The 21,225-nt window shown below is 38.5% G+C and overlaps 1 protein-coding gene across 5 annotated transcripts in view; it reads left to right on the plus strand.

The window, feature by feature from the left end:
- The first annotated feature begins 419 nt into the window (after window positions 1-419).
- The window catches only part of ACTN2 (actinin alpha 2), a 69,139-nt gene continuing 48,333 nt past the window's right edge, over window positions 420-21,225 (plus strand). For 2 of the 5 annotated variants that reach the window (XM_040552718.1, XM_040552720.1), the window contains exon 1: window positions 423-928. In XM_040552718.1, the coding sequence (XP_040408652.1) occupies window positions 794-928 (135 nt within the window). In that variant the 5' untranslated portion in view covers window positions 423-793. Of the gene's footprint in view, window positions 929-21,225 lie in introns of all 5 variants that reach the window. The other 3 variants (XM_040552721.1, XM_040552722.1, XM_040552719.1) reach the window with 3 other exon arrangements.

Here is a 21,225-nt window from a genome sequence, read left to right on the forward strand (position 1 = left end):
TTTCCTGGACAAAAAAGAGCCACGTTGCTTTTCTCAGTTTTGATGCGTACTTTCTCGTTTAACTCCCGACCTGATCTCCATGGCCATTGTTTCATCTCCCGGGTGTCCTTTTCTGCGTTGGCTCTGGTGCCCCTTAATCTGAAGAGGAAAGTGACAAGTGACTGAAGGGTCCCCACGGACGGATGACAAACCACGTTGTGCTACGTTATCAAACCATACACGAGCCTTGAGAAATACAAGGAAGTAGATTTAAAAAAAAAAAAAAAAAAAGGTCTCGTTAGGCAGACGGGCGGGGGTAGTTTTTTGGTCAGAGCGGTTCCGCTGGCGAGTCCCGCGGCCCGCCCTCCCCTCCCGCTGCCCCCTCAGCGGCGGCGGCCACAGCGCAAACCGCTCGGCGCCTGCGGCGGGGCGGCCGGCAGGCCACGTGACAGCCCCGCGGCGATAATAAGCCGCGGCGATGGGCAGCGCCGGGCTTCTCCGGGGGGTCAGCCGCAGGGACCTGCACCAGCACAGAGAGAGCGAGCGAGGGAGGGAAGGAGAGGAAGAAAGAGGGAAGGAAGGAAGGGCACCACCGGTCAGTGCCTACCTGTCAGTTTCAGCCTCTGCTCTCGGCAAGACTCGTCGCTATTCACACCCTCTCTCCTTGGAAAAGGAAAAGAAAAAAAAAAATCAACACTGCTACCTACGACCCATCAGCAACTAAACTGAACTTTAATATATATATATATATATATATATATATATATTTAACTGTAGTAGAAGCCACAGCAGTTGAAGCTGATCCCTGGGTAGAATGAACAGCATGAACCAGATAGAAACAAACATGCAGTACACCTACAACTATGAAGAAGATGAGTACATGACCCAAGAAGAAGAATGGGACAGGGACCTGCTCCTGGACCCAGCATGGGAGAAACAACAAAGGAAGGTCTGGAAATAAAGTCATGTGTGTCTGTATATGTACATCTTTGTGGAATTATGGCCTCTCTTGTAGCCATGCTACATCTGGAATTGCAGGGTTGTGCAGTAAGGGTTGTGCAGTAAAGTTATTTTAGGAGAGAGTGTGTATTTTCCATTGTATAAAGCATATATGTTATGTATATCATATTTTGAGGAAAAAGCGCACAATTTTTGGATTCTGAATTGAAACCTATGTAAGATGACACTTATTAATGAGAGACAGATGTGTCTTTTTATATTTTACTGGCAATATTTTGTCAGTACCTCTACATTTATATATTAGTTGTTGATAGAGATTCCAGTGATTTTTAACTTCACTTCTTGGGTCTTCCTTTCAGAAAGCAGTTTCTGAATTGATGTATGTGCCTGATTGCTTCTCAAAAAGAGTAAATTGCAATTGTAGCCAGGGTGATGCATGAAATTGTTCAAATTTGTGCAAAAAAAAAAAAAAGTTTACTTGCAGTGTTTCTGAGAGAGACTGAGAGATCACTTTCAAAACTGATCTGGCTGCTCAGCTCGTGTTATAACTTAGTCTTGAATGCAACTGACTGTTACAAAGAAAATATTGCCTAGAAATGTATTCAGGATAGGTATGGATAAGTGTATTTAATGAGCTAGGTTCCCACGTGCCATTCACTGTCTGGGTAAAAACATATCTGTAAACTCCTTGGAATATATTATTGTAGAGGAAATACTTCTCATCTTTTAGGTATAGGAAAACTATTGTGTCACCAAGCACTACCTATGCCCTGTTTCTGAACATAGGCACAGATTATAACTCTATCACTATTCTTGTCAATGGTTTGGTACTTTAGTAATTTAAGAAAGATCTAATTTCAGAAGACTGAGTTTTAAACAGCACATGGAAGAGAGAGATGTGAAATATAATAAAGGATTTGGTACTTCCTAATGTAAAAGGTGATGTTGAAGTCGCAGTCAACAGATCTGGGATTAAAAGGTTATCCGCTGGTTGCAAGAAGGAAAAAAAGGGAAGGAAGGAGAGAGAGAATCAGAGCTCTAAACTAAGGTGGTGTGTGTTTTTGCTATAGGTGAGCAGCTCACTCCAAAAACTTAAGTAGATATTAACAAGTTCTGTGGAATTTGGTTATGGTAATATTTAGCCCATGTCAAATCAAGAAATCTAGAAAATACAGTTGCAAAAATTATATCTGAAGACAGTCTGGCCCACTGTTACAGTCATGGCTTCTATATGACCATAGAAGTAAGAGCTGTTAGAATTGTTGGTTGCTTTTCCATTAAAATTGGTAGAGCCAGTATTTTCCTCACAGTTTTTACTTGTAGCCTTCCTCCTGGTTTGAGTTTGTGCATTTCATTTTCCTGTATTCACATCTGTTTAGATTCTGGTGTAGTGTGATAGTGTGAAAAGTTTAGGGCTAGGTTGAAGTTTATTTTTCTTGATCAGCTTTTCTTGACCAGCTGCTGCAACTCCTAACCAATTATTACACATGAGCAGTGATGTCCATTTTACTTTTACACTCTTTAAATGATGAATTTATATTTATTTTTATGTTTTATAATTGAGGATGAAAGTGATATCAGAATTAAGGATTTGAAATTGCTCAGCTGTAATGCATTGTGATTACATATGATGAGGATTCAATTGTCCAGCATTTCAGACAATGCTGTGTTTTTAAAATAAAGAAATAATGGACAGGGTAGTCAGTATTCTAATGTAGTTTTCCTAGAATGCAGATAAATAAGAAGAGAATTTGAATTCTGTAGGCTTTCTTTTGTTGCAGTAAATTGCAGTAAATCTCTTGACTTTTACAGAAGAGCAGGGAGTAGTTGATATAAGACCCCACTGCAAAGTCTTTGTCTCCATTCCTCCAAACAGACAGTGCTTCAGCAGAGTCTGCTTTCCCCATTGACAAATGAAAGCTTACTTCCATAGAACAGAGAGCCAGTACCTTTGCTACTTTGTTTCCTGTCCCCAGTGCTTGTTTTTAATATTTAAGTGTTACCGCATTTAAGTAAAATTTAGGAAGGGGATCCTCATTCCTTGCCTTGGAAAGGAGTCTGAATTTACTATGATGTGGAAAATAAGTAGTCTCATGTAAATGTCCTGATAAACTTTTTTTAAGATTTCAAGGCTTCTATCTTTTTCTAAAGACAGTTGCAGAAAGTACGTTCTTTATTACCTTATTTATTAGAAAAAGATTGCAGATACATGGGCACTGATCTCTGTTCAAACTGGTAATATAATATAGAAAAGTGATCTCAGTGGAGCCCTGGCAGTTGGCAGCGTATATTTTCTATTAGACAGTCTTGGAACACGCCAAAAATAAATGCCATTGTTTCTATTGTGGGCTGCCCTCTCCAGACTTGCCATTTCAGTGATATGCCTGGTATGAGATCTGTCAACAGATGCTGGTAACACATGATGACGTCCATAGGATTACAATGGATGTGACACCTAATTATAACCATGGTTCATAGAGTATTATGGTCTGCTGTAATCCAGTCTCCTTGGTGGCTGCAGGTGTCAGAATAAATATGAAGTATACTATATGAAAGGAGGCTCACTAGTAGCTTAGCTGTGTCTCTCTGAATGTTAACAACAATTTAAATACTTTGGTTAGGGTAATATTTAGCCTGTGTCAAATCAAGAAATGAAGAAAATACAGCAATTTGACCATTTGGTGCATTAGACGCTATTAGTAAAAACTTAAGATTGTATGGTTGGAAACTTCAGATAGCAAATTTAAAGAAAGACTAAACAACAAAATAGTTTGTCCTCATTGTATTTTGGATGGATGTGCTATATTCAGTAGGAACTAATTAGAGAACGACAGCCTTTTGAGCATGTTGGTGGAAACCATGAGACTGGAAGCTTCTGAAGTCTACTGCTTAACCCAGTACACTTCCACTGGCCATGTGTGCATAGACAGCAGTTGAAAGATCTTTGGCAGTGGCCCCTTGTTTCTTCATTACTACACGGAAATCAGAAAGTTAAGTCTGACTGGCCAGAGGTGGTGGGATTGTCTTCTTGACTCTGTAACCTTAGGCTAAGTCAGTTAACCTCCTTATACCTTTTTAACCAGTTTTCCTACTGGTTAAAAAGAGGACAGGAGTGGTGATTTCTGAACAACTTATAGAAGTAGTTGGTTTTATGGTATGTCAGACTGGTCGTTAGCCCTCTTTCAGTCACTACTGTGCTGGACTGGAATGGAATTAAAAATCATGTTAGCTCCTAGTGGAAGACTTAAAATATGCTATCTCTTCTCTCCATGTTATATTTTTCTCTTAACTTGCAAAAGAAGTTTGACAAATTCTGCAAGCCTTTTAATTTTCACTACCCCATATTTCAGTATAACTTTAACATAGGAAAATACAATATCCTTTAGTTTAGGAAACCTAGAACAACTTTACTTAAAATGCAAATATACTGTATTGTTTGCAGCATGTCTGAACTGCCAACACTGTTTAGCAAGTTGTTAAACAGTACTTTTTCTTTCATTTACATTTTCAGTGTGACCTATACGGATTTATCTGCTTTATCTCCTTTGGCTGGTAATACAACTCCTGTTGTCCTTGGAAAAAAAAACACCAAACAAAAAAACACCAAACTAAAAAAATGAATATATAAATTTAGAAGCCACAACTATATGGCAAATTCTTTGGAAGAAGAGACCAGGACTATGTGTTATGGATAAAATGCTTCTTTTCCTTGTGTTGGCACAACTTCATTAAGTTCAGCAGATTAGAGAGGTTCTCTGCAGCCTGAAAGAGAAATTGACCTTGTGTTCAGTCTGACTTCAGTGTCTATAAATAGAGTTACAGTCAGTGTCCCGGATTCACTCTGAAGTCTGTGTGGTCTTCTATGGATGGAATCTAAATACATTTCTTATCAGAAACCTCTTCCTGGAAGAAAGTCTACTGGTGAATGAGAAGACAGATAACTAGTAGAGGCAAATGTCTTCATTCTTCAAACAGGAATAAGAGAGAAATGATCAAGCTTGAATTAATGAAAAATAAATGTGAGGCAGAAAAACATTGGCAGGAGAGGCTGGATGCCACCAGTAAAGTTCAGTACTGTAGAACCACATCTTCATGGATTTACAGGCTCTGGGCTGAAGTAATTGGCATGGAGAATATGGCAATATCTATTTTATATATATATATATATATATATATATATTTTTAGGTTCTATGGAAATAATCAGTGGTGGGTTTTTTTGTTTGCCTTTTTTTCAGACAGTACAAAATTCTTTCCTCAAATAATTAGCCTTGGGATTAAAGTCTCACAGCACATACAACAGTCCATCTCTTGAGGTTTTTCAGTGAGGTGACACTTTTTACCTATGTGGAATCCCAGTGGGATTGTTGAGAAGCTACAGAGATTCCTTTCTGTAAGTGAGCACCAAGAACACGATCTACACAAACCAGCAGTGAATGTAGGATTGTGAGGGAGGGAAGAGGTACACTTCTCTTCCCTCCCTCATGAAGTTGTAGTGTCTCTAGTCCTATGGAGAGTTGCAATGAGGGTAGATGAACTCTGTATGGAAATATGGATGCCTTGCTCTGTATGATTGGCCTCTTAGAGATTAGTGCTAGTTAAATAGTAACATGTTAAATTCCTCTTGCTGATGTTAGTTGCATGGAATGGTGTTCGAGAAGAGCATGCTGAAAGCATAGTGGAATGATCATATTTTGTCAAGGTGCTTCGTATTCTATCTTGGAAACTATCCATGAAGCATGCAGCTGAGAGGGCCCTGAATAAGGTGGTGCTTATATATGAAGGAAAATGCAAGTAAAGCTATTATGAAATTCACATATTAAGAAATGATTATGGAGGTAGATTTTTAGAAAGGAAATGTTTTCTCTATCAATACCAAATGTGAGGAATCAAGATATTACTAAACATTATTTTATTTCTATTTAAACTCAAACAGCCCCCTCAATGTTGACCCATTGCAGGCTCTATGCTTTTGTCAAATGAAGAATTTCTACAATTCCAGTTTAACTGTTAATTGCCACCCATTCCCAAATATCTGCCAGAAACAAAACTGTATGGTTCTGAAAAGAAGTCGTAGAATCATAGAACCACAAAATGGTTTGAGTTGGAAGGGACCTTAAAGATCACCCAGTTCCAACCCCCTGCCATGGGCAGGGACACCTCCCACCAGACCAGGTTGCCCAAAGCCCCAGTCAACCTGGCCTTGAACACCTCCAGGGATGGGGCACCCACAGCTGCTCTGGGCAGCCTGTTGCAGGGCCTTACCACCCTCATAGTAAAGAATTTCTTCCTAACGTCTAATATAAATCTACCCTCTTTCATTTTAAAGCCATTCCCCCTTGTCCTATTGCTACGATCCCTGATAAAGAGTCCCTCCCCATCTTTGCTGTAGGGGGGGAGGGCTTTTATAATGTCTCCCCAGAGCCTTCTCTTCTCTAGGCTGAGCAACCCCAACTCTTTACCTGTCTGATAAGAAACATTTTGTAACGTGAAACAAAGCCTACCAGCTTCCTACATACACTCAGATATGCAGCACAGCTTCCCCTGAAATTTGTATGGTGAAATGTCTTCAGATACCCTGATCCTATTAGTAAGACAATAAGGATTGGAAGAAAGTGTGGATCTAAGTGGGTTTCCATAAGCTGCAACCAAGGTGCTTAAGGGCTAGAGGAAAGCTGTGTGTTAAGTGGTAGACTTTGCTATAACCTCTTGGGGAAAGAAGGTCTGCATCTTTTGCTCTGGATCTGTGTTTGGGTCATTGGAGAGCTGAATAGAGAAATATGGGAGGTATTTGCTAGCAAGAGCACTGAGGGTCCTCAACCCTCAAACTAAGACAGCTTTGCAAGCTGAACTTTGTCTGCTTTTTGCCAATGGGGCAACACAGTTCAAAATCTTCCACCAAAGCATATCCACTGTCTTACAAGTAAGACAAAGGGGTTTCATCGCTGTGATGGAAAACTGAGATACCAAATGCCTAACATAAATTCAATCACTGTTGCACAAATTCAGACCTGTGTACTGATGTTTAGTTTAGGTAGTCATTTCTGTATTGCACTGATTAAATTTCAGTGAGACTGAGCAAAAGGATTTTCTTTACTTGTGAGTACTATATAGATATTGGTAGTATTTCAGAAATCGTGCTACAGAGTCTGCTCATGGGAGAATGCATTTGATTATGCATCTGAAATGCAGGTGGACGTTATCAGTGAAATTTCACTTGTGAAAGTGATATAGAATTAGGTAAGAATTTGTGCTGCTTAGCTTTGTCCAGGTAAAAAGAGGTCCCTCCTGAATGTTATTTTATATCCTTGCAAGCAAACAAATATTAAAGCGTTTATATAGTTGGCAAAGTAGAGTCATTTTGGATGGTTTTACTGCTGAATAAAATATTTTCTGAGCCCTGATTGCCCGGATGAACAATGTGTAACTGATGTGCTGTTCCTCTGTTGTGAGTGGTGAAATGTTGCTGAGTGAGTGAATACATCTTATGTGGCTATATATTTTTCCTTTCAGTTGATACCAGTAGGAAAACGTACTCACATTGGGCACTCCATTTCACTCTCATAAGAGTGTGTGACGTTTGTTCTTGTAATATTACTGGATTTGGTGGGTTTAAATATGCCTCATGTTGAGAGACTGAAGCATGGAGGTGATCATAATCTTCACCGGTGCTATACAATGCCCTTTTTTCTATCTAATAAAATTAGATAGCTCTTTAAAGAATAGAAGTCAGCTCTTTCCACATCATTTAACCAGCAAGTACAATGTAATGATTATCCTCTGTGACTGTTTCTGTACATATTCTTTAGAAGCTCTTCCTGCAGGCACTACAAGTACCTCTTCAATACAAACTGAGATAGCACGGTCCTCGTAATCCTCAAACTACTGCTGTGAAAAGATAACAGGGCAGGTGCTATTGCAGTAATGATTTTCCTCTGTTACTGTAAATGCTGCAACAAAAATAGAGGTGGAAGACTTTGAAATACAATGTTCACCTTTTATGAAAGTGATTACTTGAAATAGTAGCTTGTAGAAATACATTTCATTCTTCAGAAGGCCCATCCAGAGGGAAGCAGAAGCTACCAGTTGTCTGGCTAATGATATTTAGTTTGTTTTTACATTTGGACCTTGAATTCCCACACATACTCAGGTGACAAAAGTAGTCCTGAATTTATGTTCTTAGTGCAAAAGTGGGTGCTGCCGCTTCCAATTTTCCCTGCTTCTGAGTTATAAGGGCGTATCGCTTGGTCCATGTATCTCCAAAATAAGGTTGTGTTACTTGTGTAGAGGCTTTAAAGACATAAAGTACTAAGTGTTAATTGTACTAGGTGTGAATAAGATACTCTGTTTGCTTCAAATGTTTCTTACCACCTGCTTTTAACTGTCAGAATCTTTTCAACTTGAAATGTAATAGCTGTTGTGTTTTTTTCTTTAAAAAACAAAACAAACAAAAACTGTAAGCAAAAGCAGTCCAGCCATCCATTACATTGATAACAACTATCAGAACCTAACTCAGAGCACATGGCTTCTACTCTGAACTGCTCCCTGGAACATCATTGCTCCTCTCCACTACCATAGCAGGAGTCTGCGGAAAGTGACTACCCTAGTCTAAAAATAACACCCCTGATTACTCCTTAAGCATCTAAGGAAATGCTCATATGTTTATAGGTGTTGAACACCCAGGCATTTCCAATGACGTCAGAAGGAACTGCAGTCTTATTTTGCACCTCTGAAAATCATTCCGCTATTTTGGCACTCACCAAAAGGCCTAGCCATCTAACATTAAGTGATTTTTTTTTTTTTTTTTAAACTCAAGTGAATCTCGGTTGCAAATTTGCTTTTCACTGCTGCAAGAATTACGACATTGCATGCTTGCATATGAGCTAGAAGAAAACAGGTGCTCAGTTGCACTGAATGCAAATAAAAAATTACATGGATGATTGTGTAGCTTTGGCGTGTTATTTCACCTAGATGGGTTTCTTTAGCCTACAGACAATATCTGTAGTCCAAATCTGTTTCCAGCTTTACTCTGGGGTGTAGTTCCACCGTACATTTTCTTTGGTGAAGCAGCTGTCCACCTTTGACTCTACTTTTCTGTGGACTTACAGTCCTTTTTGTTTGTGGGTACAATGATCTTCTGCTGTATACTTCACCGAAATAATTTGAAGTAACCCCGTTCCCCTGGTTCTTACCACTATTTAAATACAAATCATTTCAGTAATGTAGTTTGCAGGGCAGCCTCACAAGCAGTTGTAGCCATACATGTATATATTATGTATAATGCACATATCATGTAGCTGGCATAGGTATTAAAAGATAAATAAAACACCATATGAGGCTGAAGATTGCTTGTTTGCCTGTAGCCTTCGCTTCCGTGACCAAGCACAAGTCCCAGTGTGGTTCTGGTGTCTAGTAACTTGGCATATAGGCTAGAGAGGAACTTTTCATTGTATAATTGGGAATTAAAGCACATTTTTTTTTTTCTCTGTAAGAGTGTCACCTGAGACTTTGGTGTAGACTAAAAGTGAAATTAGATCTGGTGGTCTTCAAATCTGCCACATAACACAGTACAGAGACATAATTTACTGTGTAAATATCTTGGGGTCTGACTGTGACTTTTCTCCATCATATATTGGTGTCAGGGCCTTAAAACAAAGATGTGTGTGCAACTGAAAACCTTTCAGAATCTGTTTTAATTTTATCAAAAATACGGAAGACATTTTTATGTTTACGGAAATGCTCTAAAGAACGTGGATAAATTGTTGACGAACATACTTTCATCCCCCTCAAATTGACTGTGTTGACCAATTTATGATGGATTTACTTACAATTTACTTACTCACCTGGCAATGTGGTATATAATTAGTGGATAAAGATAGCACGGTGAAGAAAACAGAGAAAGCAAGGGAAAGACATTTGGAAATCCAGTCAACTAAATCCTGGATTAGCCTACTTTAATTAATCCTTCTATTTCCAGAGGACATACCTTTACTTCCTTCCATACTATAATGTGAGAATGTTTCTTTCATCTCATTCTAGATTGCATTTGATCATTTAAATATCTATCTGCTGAAACAAAAATGTTAGCCAGCACTATCTGTGATAGTTCAGAAACTCTTAAGAAACCAGGAGGACAATAGGGCACAGATGGTGGAAGAAAGACCTGAGACTTGAATGGAGAATGGGAAATACAGTCTCATAAGAAGGCTCATTTGGCACTGATAGGGCAGTGGTAATGCATTTTCATTGCTTAATATACTTGAGAGAAAGCTTCAAGCAATATAAAAGGCATGTGCTTCACCTGCAGTTTTGTCCCTTGCAGATCTATCACAGTAGTTGTGGTGCTTTTTGGATTACCTATATTCCATTTTTTAACTCCACTGGTAGTGGCAAATATAACAGATTATGCTTTTATTCTCTAATAGCAAAGATGTGGCCAGTCATACAGCTGGAAAGAATATAGAGGGAGATGAACCCCAGAAAATTGGCTGTCCTCAACCTTTTTATCATTGCTGAAACACTTCCCTTCAAGCCTGTTGGCATTTTCACTGTGAATTCCTTTTCTCCTGATGGACAGCAATTTTTGAGATATAAATATATATTTTTATATAAATTCAAAGTTGCAATCTTTATTGCATGGGTGATAGTCTATTAAAGCTTTTATAAAAAATTGGTACAATATTTCTTTGCTGCACTCAACTTTTTGCAGTGTACTGATAAATATAGTGCTCTGACAGTTGGGTACTAACTGGTTTGTTTGGAGGTATGGGTTGCAAAGAGCTTCATGGTGTAAAGCACTTTGTGATCAGGAGTACTGTGTAAGATACTAGCTACTATAGCTGTACTACTCCAAGTTGCAATGTAGAATTACTTGGTTTTGTACTGTAAATTCAAGCTCTGCAAAGTGCAGTGTATTGGAACAGGGACTGTTTGGTTTGCATGCTCTAAGGTTAGACTACAATATTACAGAAGAATACTGTCCTCAGGTTCAGCTGGGGTTCTGAACACTCCTGGTCAGGCTGTGAGCGAGTACTGTGTCTCTATCAAGGCATAGGTCCTTGTGGGTAATGCTTCTCTATTTCTGCTAATTTCATTAGGAGACATTTTGAAGTGAAGAATTTGGTTGTGTTGCATATAAAAAAAAATCTACCATGTTTTGTTGATTATTAAATACTAGAACAATATGGCCTACTGAAAGAGATCATATATGTAAATTTTTTCTCCAACAGGAATACAATATCAACATATGAAAATAAAAGAAAATTCAGTAGCCAAAAGTAGATCATACAAATCTTTCCACTTGTACTCTTCCGTTAGTCCTTTTTTGTCGTGTTTTTAAAGCTTTACTCCTGGCTAATTCTGTGGTTCAGAATGTGCTTGATTCACAGCTATTTTTTCACTGGGGTTTGTTTTTTGAGGCTTTTGAAGTAAAATTTCTTTCACTTACTACAGTATTTTAAATTTGCAAAATGTACATAGGACTGTAAGACATTGCACAATCAATTGTAGGAATGAACAGAGCCCTCTTAATGCTGCAACTGGAACTCTCAGTCTGTGGGGATGTTTATATTTTACCTCTACTGTCAGGTAAGGATTTTGTACAGAGGCATAAAGAGGTTTGACTACTTGAAAGAAGTTGTACAAAAAACTTTGGATGAATAAGGACTCAAATGCTGAATTTTTCAATGTCTACTCACTGACTTTCACTCTCATTAGAGAAAGCAAGTTAATATGGGACAATGTAACTCAGAAATCTGTTAGTAATTTGATAACTTCACAGATTATACCATTTATTTTCTATTCTGTAGTGCTAATCTTGTACCTCGAGCATTTTAATGCATCAAATAATGGCATGTAATCCAAAAAATACTGAGGTATTAATTCTGTTTGACAAGGGTCACCAGGAGATATTATCTTATATTAACATACCTGTTGCTTTACATAGAAGGCAGAGAGAATAGAGTCATTAGGAAAGTAGTATACAACTGTAAATTACACGATACGTATTGTTAATGAAGTAGGAGGGAAGATGGAAAGATGGAAGATGGAAAACTAAGATCATTGCAAAACACTAAGGGATTTGCTCCCTGTTACTCCATCTAGCAAGAATAAATTATATAGAGCTGCTATAGCACAGCTGGATGTGACTTGTGGACAAAGGCTTATCAAAGAGGGTGTCACCTGGATGCTGGCTGTGCCCAGCTTTTTTCAAGGATTCATGCATATGATGTGAATAAACAAACTAAACTGCAAAAACAGTTGTTCCGCTCCAAGAGAAAGCTGCCGTGCAAAACCCCTGCGCTTTGTCACTATTTAGCAAGGTGGTGAAAACAATTAAAAGTCTTTCAGTATTGCAAAGCTGTCTACATACAATATTTTATTAGCTCCAACACCCTAACACATGATGAAAAATAGTCTTGTCCTGAAGATGGACTTTTAATTTATTGGTTGCAATTGCAAGGCTGGGGGGAACCTTTCACTTTTAGGTCACTGTTTTGAAACCAGGCCAGGTGAATAAGTGACAAGGTTGCTAACACATGCATAGTGTCTATGAGATGAGTTGTAGTCCCAGTTTAGCTCTCGAGCAGACAGGTGTCCCCATCACTTAAACCATCAGAAATGGCAGCTTCATTGGAGATGTCCAAAACTGGTCTTATTAGTGAGAGACAGCGGCAGTGACTTTTCGTTCTAGAGGTGAAAGCTAAAACAATTTCTATTTGTAAAAATGTGTTCTCAAATTGCATCTTTGAGGTTATTCACAGTCATTGCTATTCTTAACAATCCCCTGAGTATTTTATTTTCTCCATACCTAAATGGCTGGCACATTTCATAATTCACTATGAATTTAAGGAGGGAAAAATAACTGGCATGCAACTAGATTTACAGTTGCAGGTAATTAGTTTATGCAAAACAGCTGGCTTTGTTTTTTTTTTTAAATACATAATTAAATTTGGATGACTGAGAACAGATGCTGAAGTTGTTGGTAACTATTTTGTGTTGTTTTCCATGTGTTCATGGTAGGTTCTGATCTTGCTTAACTCACAGTTCTTTATTTACAAGACATTTGTAGTTTTTTCAACTTTCTAACTTTTCTTACTATTATTTCTTTATTGGACTTTTTTTTTTTTCAGGGTAGTATTTGAGCACCTCAAATGCTATAGTGAATTTTCCCCAGGATAGTGTTGTGGGATATGGAGGGTATATTATTCCCATTATCCTTGAATACAGGTGTGGGATACTTAAAAGTACCCAGCTATGGCTAACATCTGTTCCTATTGTTGTTAAGTGGTCTTTGGTCCCACATGAGGAATCACGGATCATAAAATGCTCTCTATTTTGGCCAATACATGTTTTTCAAAATTCCTGTCTTAAATGACTTAAAGGGTGTGGCAAGGCTGGGAAGAAAGCACAAGTGTCAAAATTTCTTCCCCAGGATCATAATATGGACCTTGGGAAATGTATGTACACATTTGCAATGATGTAGAACATGCCATTGCATCCACTTTCATTTAAATTTGCACTGTGTTTAACTTTCCGTGAACACTCTCCTGCCTACTGAATTTGAATCTTCTTTCTCGCTATCCTGTTACATTTGTTCAGCTTTGTTTCTTTATTATTCTCTGTCTTCATCCTTGTACTTTCTTTTCCTCCAATATCCCTGCCAAAGCTTCCCCAGTGTTCTATTTCTCTTTCCTAAGGGAAATTACAGGGTCATGAGGTAGGAGAGGGAAGGGAGGATCACGGCAAAGAACACCTTGACAGAAACAAGGTTTACAGTTATCTGTTGAATGCCAAGTGCTTGGATTACTAAGAGATAATTGTCTTCTTCTGAATGAGTTACGTTGCAGTCTTTGGGTAACATGTGTATATATAAGTTTTAGGGCCTCTCTATCACAGAATCTGGAAGGAAAAATAGTCTTGCCAATTATTTCTTTTTAAGGCTGTAGTGTAGATGTCAGTTACGATGGGAATCTTCCATGAACACCATAGAAAATATAACTGGGAGAATTTGGGAAGGCATTTAGTACATTCCTCTACTTTCAGACAGAAGCAAATATGTTCATACTGTTCTTGACACGTTTATTCAACTCGTTCTTGATGATCTCCAAGAGGAAGGATTACACGTTTCCCCGGCCAATCTCTTCCAGTGCTTTACTGCTCATAGAGTTAAAAATTGATCTAAATGTTCCTCATTCTTGTTTAAGCTCATAGCTCCTTGCTACCTTCAGTGAACACAGAGAACTGATCTTTTATCTGTTGTGATTTCGTAAATGGTTGAGACAAGTATTAGTCTCATTACAAACTTATCATGATTAAACTATCCCAATGGTTCTGTATTTCTCATAGGTTAAGCTTTCTAGAATTTGATGACTTTCATGGCTGTTTGGTGACTTCTTTCCAGCTGGTCCATGTTCTTCTTGAGTTTTGTGCCCAAAAGAGGGGACAGTATTCTAGCTAATCCCTTTCCAGCACTGAACAGAGTGTAAGAAATACTGCAGATATCACAGAATCATAGAATCATTTAGATTGGGAACCTAAATGCATATAAACCTAAATATAATATATTGATACACCATTCCCCTGTTTAGACATTCCAGTATTGCATTTGCCTTTTGTAACATTATGACACTTTTGATCGGGTTTGGTAGTGATCCAATTTTATTCCCAGATCATTTTCTTCAATGTTACTATCCTGCCAGTAGTTCTCCATCCTGTTTTTTGCAATTATTTATTACTGGAGAAGAGGACTATTTCAGACTTCTTGCTAATCTGCATCCAGCTTTCTTCAAGTCATTTCACGTATTTGTTGATTAGTTTGAGTTGTAGTCCTGTCGTAAGGCATGCTAACGGACCCAGCATTTTGCTGTCATATTCAAACATTATAAGCATACACTCCTGTCATCTAAATGAGCAAATAAAGTGTGGAAGAGGGATGGTTCAGGACAGCTTAATAGTGAGCCACTACCCACCACTAGTAGTAGTAAACTTCTCTCTGACTCGCTAAAAATAAAAATATACAAGTGGGCAACTCTATGGCGTTGTGTGTAGTTTGAAAAGTCACATGCTTGGAACATTTAGGTGCCTGCTGCTGTAAAACTTAAATAAATGGTTTCATCAACAATAATTAAAAAGGAAGGAGCTTTCTGCAGGAAATAGAGCATCAGTAGCATTATACCAATGGTCTGGTGAAGTCCTGAATTCTCTGAAGACTTATCTAAGTTTTCATGTTTAGGACTAATGCTTCTGTCTCGCATGTTAAGGCTTATGTGCCTCAAAGCTCTGTCTTTTCCAGCCATCTCAGGTAATCTAATAGAGATATTATCTGCCTGTTCCTATTAAACCTTGCAATATTTTAGCTGTTTTGCCCTCTGCAGAGGCCTTACGAAACCTCGTCTTCTTTACTTTCATCCTTCCTGTTTTTCCATTCAGAAAAAAAGGATGATATGAGGACAGTGCATGAAGTGACCCATACTGAATTTCCCTTACATCTTGCTACCTCATGAGTTTTCTTCTGTTTGTACCACTGGGGCAACTTAACCTTTCTCTGTTGTCCCCTCTGAAAGAAAGATGTAGTGTGTTTTTGTAACAAAAAGCTCAATAATCTTCTTAACATTTCTCAGGGTTCAGCCTTGCCAAATTATTCTTGAAGGGATATTTACTTGCTCTGTTTGTTTGTTTATTTGTTTTTATTTTTTAATAATGAGGACTGTAAAACAGACATGCAATTATTCAGTGCTGGGAGGGGGTCACATATTTTACAGGAAACCCTAGACTCACACAGGATTAGGCCACCTGCTTTGTAAGGACTGAGGTTTCCCCAGGCTGTTCCATGCAAACAAAATGCTGAAGAATACCCTCATGTCTTGTGCTGTGTTCTTTGTGATGAAGGCATCCCTTTGACATCCCTTTGACATCATTATGAATGATAAAATTAAGGAGCTGGGGCCCTTCTAGTAACTGGAGCTGATCCACTGGTAGTGGAGAGTACACCAGCATATCATTTCTAGTGCCATCTGTTTAGCTGTAGAGAGGGATGTGCTGAAGCAGGGAGGGCTTTCCCCAATTTTGGATTTGGGTGCCTAGTGGTGAATCTTCTATTATATTCCCTTGTGAGATGGTTCCGTGATATGCACTCTGTTGTTTCCAGGAATTTGGTTTTGACATACCACCTATGGTTTAAGGGTTTCCTTTTAATGAACTTTTGGAACATGCTAAACATTTCACCCACCTTAGCCTTGATGTTGTTCTTCAACACGATTTCACTGTACTTCATTTGGGTAGTTGCTGTGCTGTGGTGTGCTTAGTGCTAAAACCACACTTCGCCTACTAAGCGTAGTGTGATTGACTAGTTTGGTGAACCACCTCTCCTGTTGTAGTCACTCTGGTTATTTTACTAACATGCACCAATGCAATTGGGCTTCTGTTGCGGTGGGAAATAAAAATAAGGGGACGGTTAATAATAATTCAAACCAGTAAGAAAGATGTAAGATTTTATTTTCAATTCATAAAAATACACTCATGCACTAAATATAAGAATAGTGCAGCTGTTCTAGATGTTTTAGGAGCATACAACAGATGCCATATGTAGTCATTGGTTTACATCAAGCTAGTATATCAAGGCTGTATGATTTTCTGCTGTTTTGCACCTTCATGCTCCTTTTTTGGGAGCAGAATTAAATAGTTAACAGAATGAGGGCCAGCACAGACTATCCCAAGCCCAGGGATCCCTGATCTTGAAGTCATTAGAATGCTGTGTGGACACAGGAGCTAGGAGATCATGTTGCAGGATCATGACTTATATTTTAAAACATGGGTGACAGACAGATGGGCAGTTCTTCAAGGGGAAACCTCAGTCTTGTCTGAAGGAATGTTCTGGCAGAGCTCTCTTTAACACCCTTGCCATGTACTCAGAGGACAGTAATGTTCCATATAACTACAGGGTGAATCACTGCATCCCATTTAGGCTGGAAGTAATGAAGACTCCCAGCTAGCACAAGAAGAGAGGAAAAATACCTTAGGAGAAGGGCTGTAGAACAGAGTTTTAAGAAACAACCCTATTAGACTGAGATAATTCAGGACAGCGCACACACACACACATATACACACACAAATATGTTGAATGCTTGTAATTGAAATTAATTTTCGTCAGATGTGGTCTCCTGCTTTGTGTGGGAAAGGAATTCGCAGGGAGCTTTGTGCTGTTTCACACGTCCCTGAGTTAGAGATAATGAGGAAAACAGCGGTAGAACCAAAAACTTGAGCAAGGTTGAGATAAAGTAAATTGGCTACAGTGTTAAAGATGAGCTTTGGGCAGTGGCCAATTGCTGGCTGGCTCAAGGCGCGTGTCTGAGGGTCTCTAACCAGTTGTAAGACAGGTTCGGGCACGTGGACAGTGCGTGGGGCTATGGGGAAAGTATATGTAGTAGTGAAAAAGGGCAATAAACGTCTCCTGTTCAAGAGCCATCAGGAGTCCGTGTCGTGCATCCCTTTAGCTTTGGGTATTAGAATTTAAGGTTCACTTAAAATGAGTTGTGCTTTTTCTTTATTTAACAGATACAGAAATTACTATATTTCCTATTGACTCAGTATTTTTCATAAGTTTCATAGGTTAAAGTTGGATTTTTCTATATATTCTTATGGAAATGTTGCAGAAAGGCTAGACACACAAAACCCAAATGACTTATGCAGGCTAGTAGCCTTTCTGGTAGGGGGACAGACAAGCAGACATGAAGAAATCACTATTAGTTGTAAAGCGTGTAAATATTAGAGCAGACAAATTTATTTGAGTTGGAAAGAGTGAAAGGTAGTATTAACCTTTTTTATGAGATATATGTACTAAATATGACAAGAGCCTCCAACCCTTTTTTGGGCCAGATTCACTTTGCAATTTTGCTTTTGAGTGCAAGTAAATAAATCTTCCTGAACTTGTGGAGGGTACCTCCTGTACACATCCCCATGGAAGTTATATGGTTGTTTTGGTGATGTACATTTTAGACTCACTGTCAGTGCCAAACTAGAAATTTACCTTTTACCTTCAGCATATGCAACACACTGTCTTATGCACCATCCATGGGTAACAGTACTGGAGAGGGTGGTAAGTGGTGCTGGCTCAATACTCTTTATTCCTATTATCACTGGCACATATGAAACTTGTTGTTATTGTATCTTCCTGATTTCCTGGTTTTGAAGCAGTATCAAACTTAGTTGTCATTATGCCCACATAAAAAGGATGTGTGGACTTTCTCAGGAGTGTAGTACTGTTGAGCTTTCAGACGTATCACTTTTTCTGTCAAAGCATGTCATTCATTGTGCATGTATAGAAATAGTTGTATTGCAGAGCAGGCATGCCCTGTTATTTCTTGTCATTAGCTATAGTCAACTGATAGATAATTAGGGCTATCTTGTTTTACTGTCCTTGATTACAATTCTAGTTGTCAACGGCTTGTAAAATTAAGTGGCTTGAGGAAATTAACAGGTAAGTTTATTTTTCTCAAATACAGTCTTATAGTCACAGATCTATGAATCCAAATTATGGAGAACATGATATTGGTGGTCTTCACAGTGAGGATAGTTGGGCATAGAACATAAACTGTGCTCCCTTTTCTAGAGTTAGCTTTTCCAAAATATGCCCATGACAGAGTTATAGTGCATTAAGAGAAAATGTACCTGTGGGACTGAATTGTTTGACTTCCTGCCCTGCATCTCTTCCTCTGTAGTCTTCTATCCAAGAATGTCAGCCAAATTTCTCTAGTAATAGATGTGGAAAGGAGAGGGTTTGTTTATTTGTTTGTTTGTCTTTTGTAGAGTCACCTATGGTAAATAAATTCTAAAAAGAAATGTCTAGCTTTCTAGGTACTTATCACTCCTGGTATTCAACTTGGTGCCTTCAGTCCTGCCTTATTTCTCTGAGCAATCTGATACTCTGAAATGTGCTGTACAGTTCACCAGAAAAAGGAATTTGCTTTGTCTAAGTCATTTAATAGCTTTTAAATCCCAATGGATTACAAATTTGCAGGGTACTGTATGCTGGCTGTATCTTGATCTCCAGAACTTACACGTGCTTTGAATTGTTTCTTAATGACTATTAATAGAAATGTTAGTTGAAACCAAACAGTGAGAATTTAGGCTTTGAACAAGTGGTATCACAATGAGAATGGAAGGATGGGGTGTTAAATAAAACGTGAGTTGTGGAAAGTGTTAAAATTTCCAAGTGAAATTTTGCAGCAGCTTTTATATATCAGTAAGTCCACTGAAACAAATAGTAAACAATTCCTTAAGTAGTATTCCTATAACCATGTTTAGTCCTAGGAAAGTAAGCCAATTTGGAAGGCTCCAAACTATGAAGCTATATTTGGAGGAGTATGTCCTGAAGTTACACTTTGTGTGGGGCACAAGACAGCTCTCAGAAAGGGATAGCAGCATTTCATGAAAAGAAGTGCACTGGTAAAACAGAAAACTAGGAGAAATTGTCTTTTAGACCTAAATAAAGATCTAAAGATCTAAAGACCTAAAGATCTAAATCTCTTATTCTATATATAGAAGATAAAATTTAGACTACCTAGACACAAGAAGTCTAAATAAAGAATCCATGCAGAGCTTCAGCAGAACTTAATTTTCCTCATGAATGGAGGCATGGCAGGCAACTCCAAGTTTATCATTCAGAATGCTGCAGTTCCAATGGCAAACCCCAGTATTGCTGGAAACAATTGTAAATAACCTGCCGATATAAAAAGGCAGCCCATAAAACAAGTGACTGACATCAAACTATTTTTTGAGATTAGCTTGACTCAGCAATAGTAGCATCTTGTTTGTATCATAGCAACGTTGGTTGCTTAGTGTCTTCATAAAATTAACAATATTGAGGAAAGAAGGTGTGCAGATCAGGAGGGAAGAGGTGTTATCTAGCAATTAGAGAACAGCACTGAGTGTTGGAATATCAAGGATATTTTAGTTTTTCCACCAAGATTCAGTGAGCTTTTGTAACTCACTTTGTCTCTCAGCAAATTCAGTGCCATAAAAATGTCTATCTTCAAGAGAAAGAATTTAAATTATGGAAAAACCTTGGGATTTTCGTATAAAACTCGTGTTCTATATCTACCAGTGTGGCATCCAGGAAGTTGAATTGTCTGCTGTAGTAGCAAAGTAGAGGACTGCAGTGAGATTAGAGGTGGACAAGATTCTACTTTGCTTTTATGTATATTTTTATATATGCATATATGAGCTAAGAATTGCCATGTTCCATTTCTTCATAAGAAAGTGAGAAGTAAGTCTTTCACAGTATGAATCAGATTGATATTTTAAGACCACTTTACTGGTGGGATCATTGCCATTAAACTCTGAACGAAATGAAGAACAGGGAAAACTCATTTACTTGAGTGGTACAAGTTCAAACTGTTCACTGTTCAAACTGAGATGGAAATGTCTGTGGTTTTCTTCCAAATTCCCCATTCAGTTTAGCACTGTGTGCTTGGAACAGTTCTACAAACTGCAACAGCATCTGCGAATAAGTGCATGTCCATCACTTAAGCAATTCATGAAAAACTCATTTATTTACTGGTTTAGCTTTCTAATATTTATTGCCAAATTGCTCTTTAAAGCTCATGTACATTTGCCCTTGAGTGCTTTCAGCTCTTTTTCACATATTACCATAATATTGTTCCTTTGAAGAATGCTTGTTATAATTTATAGTATTTGCAAATGACTTAGTGTGTTAAGCCTTTTAGATACGTATCAATAGAACAAGATACAGCTCAGGGCAGACAAATTAGTCTTAGAAACTAGATCCTAGCCCTATAATGATCCAAACCGAATACCGTCCTAAGACTCCATCATATCCAGCCCTGAGGGTAGAAGTGCCTAGTATCTCTGTTGTGATGCATAACATGTTTCAGTTTCAGGTGTCCCATGAGCTCAGGGAAGCTAGTTATCTTAAAATGAGCTATGTTTTACCTTCCTGAATGACTGCTTGTCCTGGTTTCAGTTAGGACAGAGTTAATATTCCTCCTAGTAGCCGGCAGGGTGCTATGTTTTGGATTAGAATGAGAAGAGCGCTGATAACATGCTGATGTTTTAATTGTTGTAGAGCAGTGCTTACACCAAGCCAAGGACTTTTCAGCCTCTCTCTGTCCTGCTAGCGAGCAGGCTAGGGATGCAGCAGGAGCTGGGTGGGGACAGACCCAGGACAGCTGACCCAAACTGGCCAAAGGGGTATTCCATACCATCTGACGTCACGCTGAACAATATATAGGGGTGGCTAGCCGGGGTGGAGGGGGGGGCCGGCTGCTCGG

The sequence above is a fragment of the Cygnus olor genome, chromosome 3, assembly GCF_009769625.2.
Source record: "Cygnus olor isolate bCygOlo1 chromosome 3, bCygOlo1.pri.v2, whole genome shotgun sequence".
NCBI classification, from domain to species: domain Eukaryota; kingdom Metazoa; phylum Chordata; class Aves; order Anseriformes; family Anatidae; genus Cygnus; species Cygnus olor.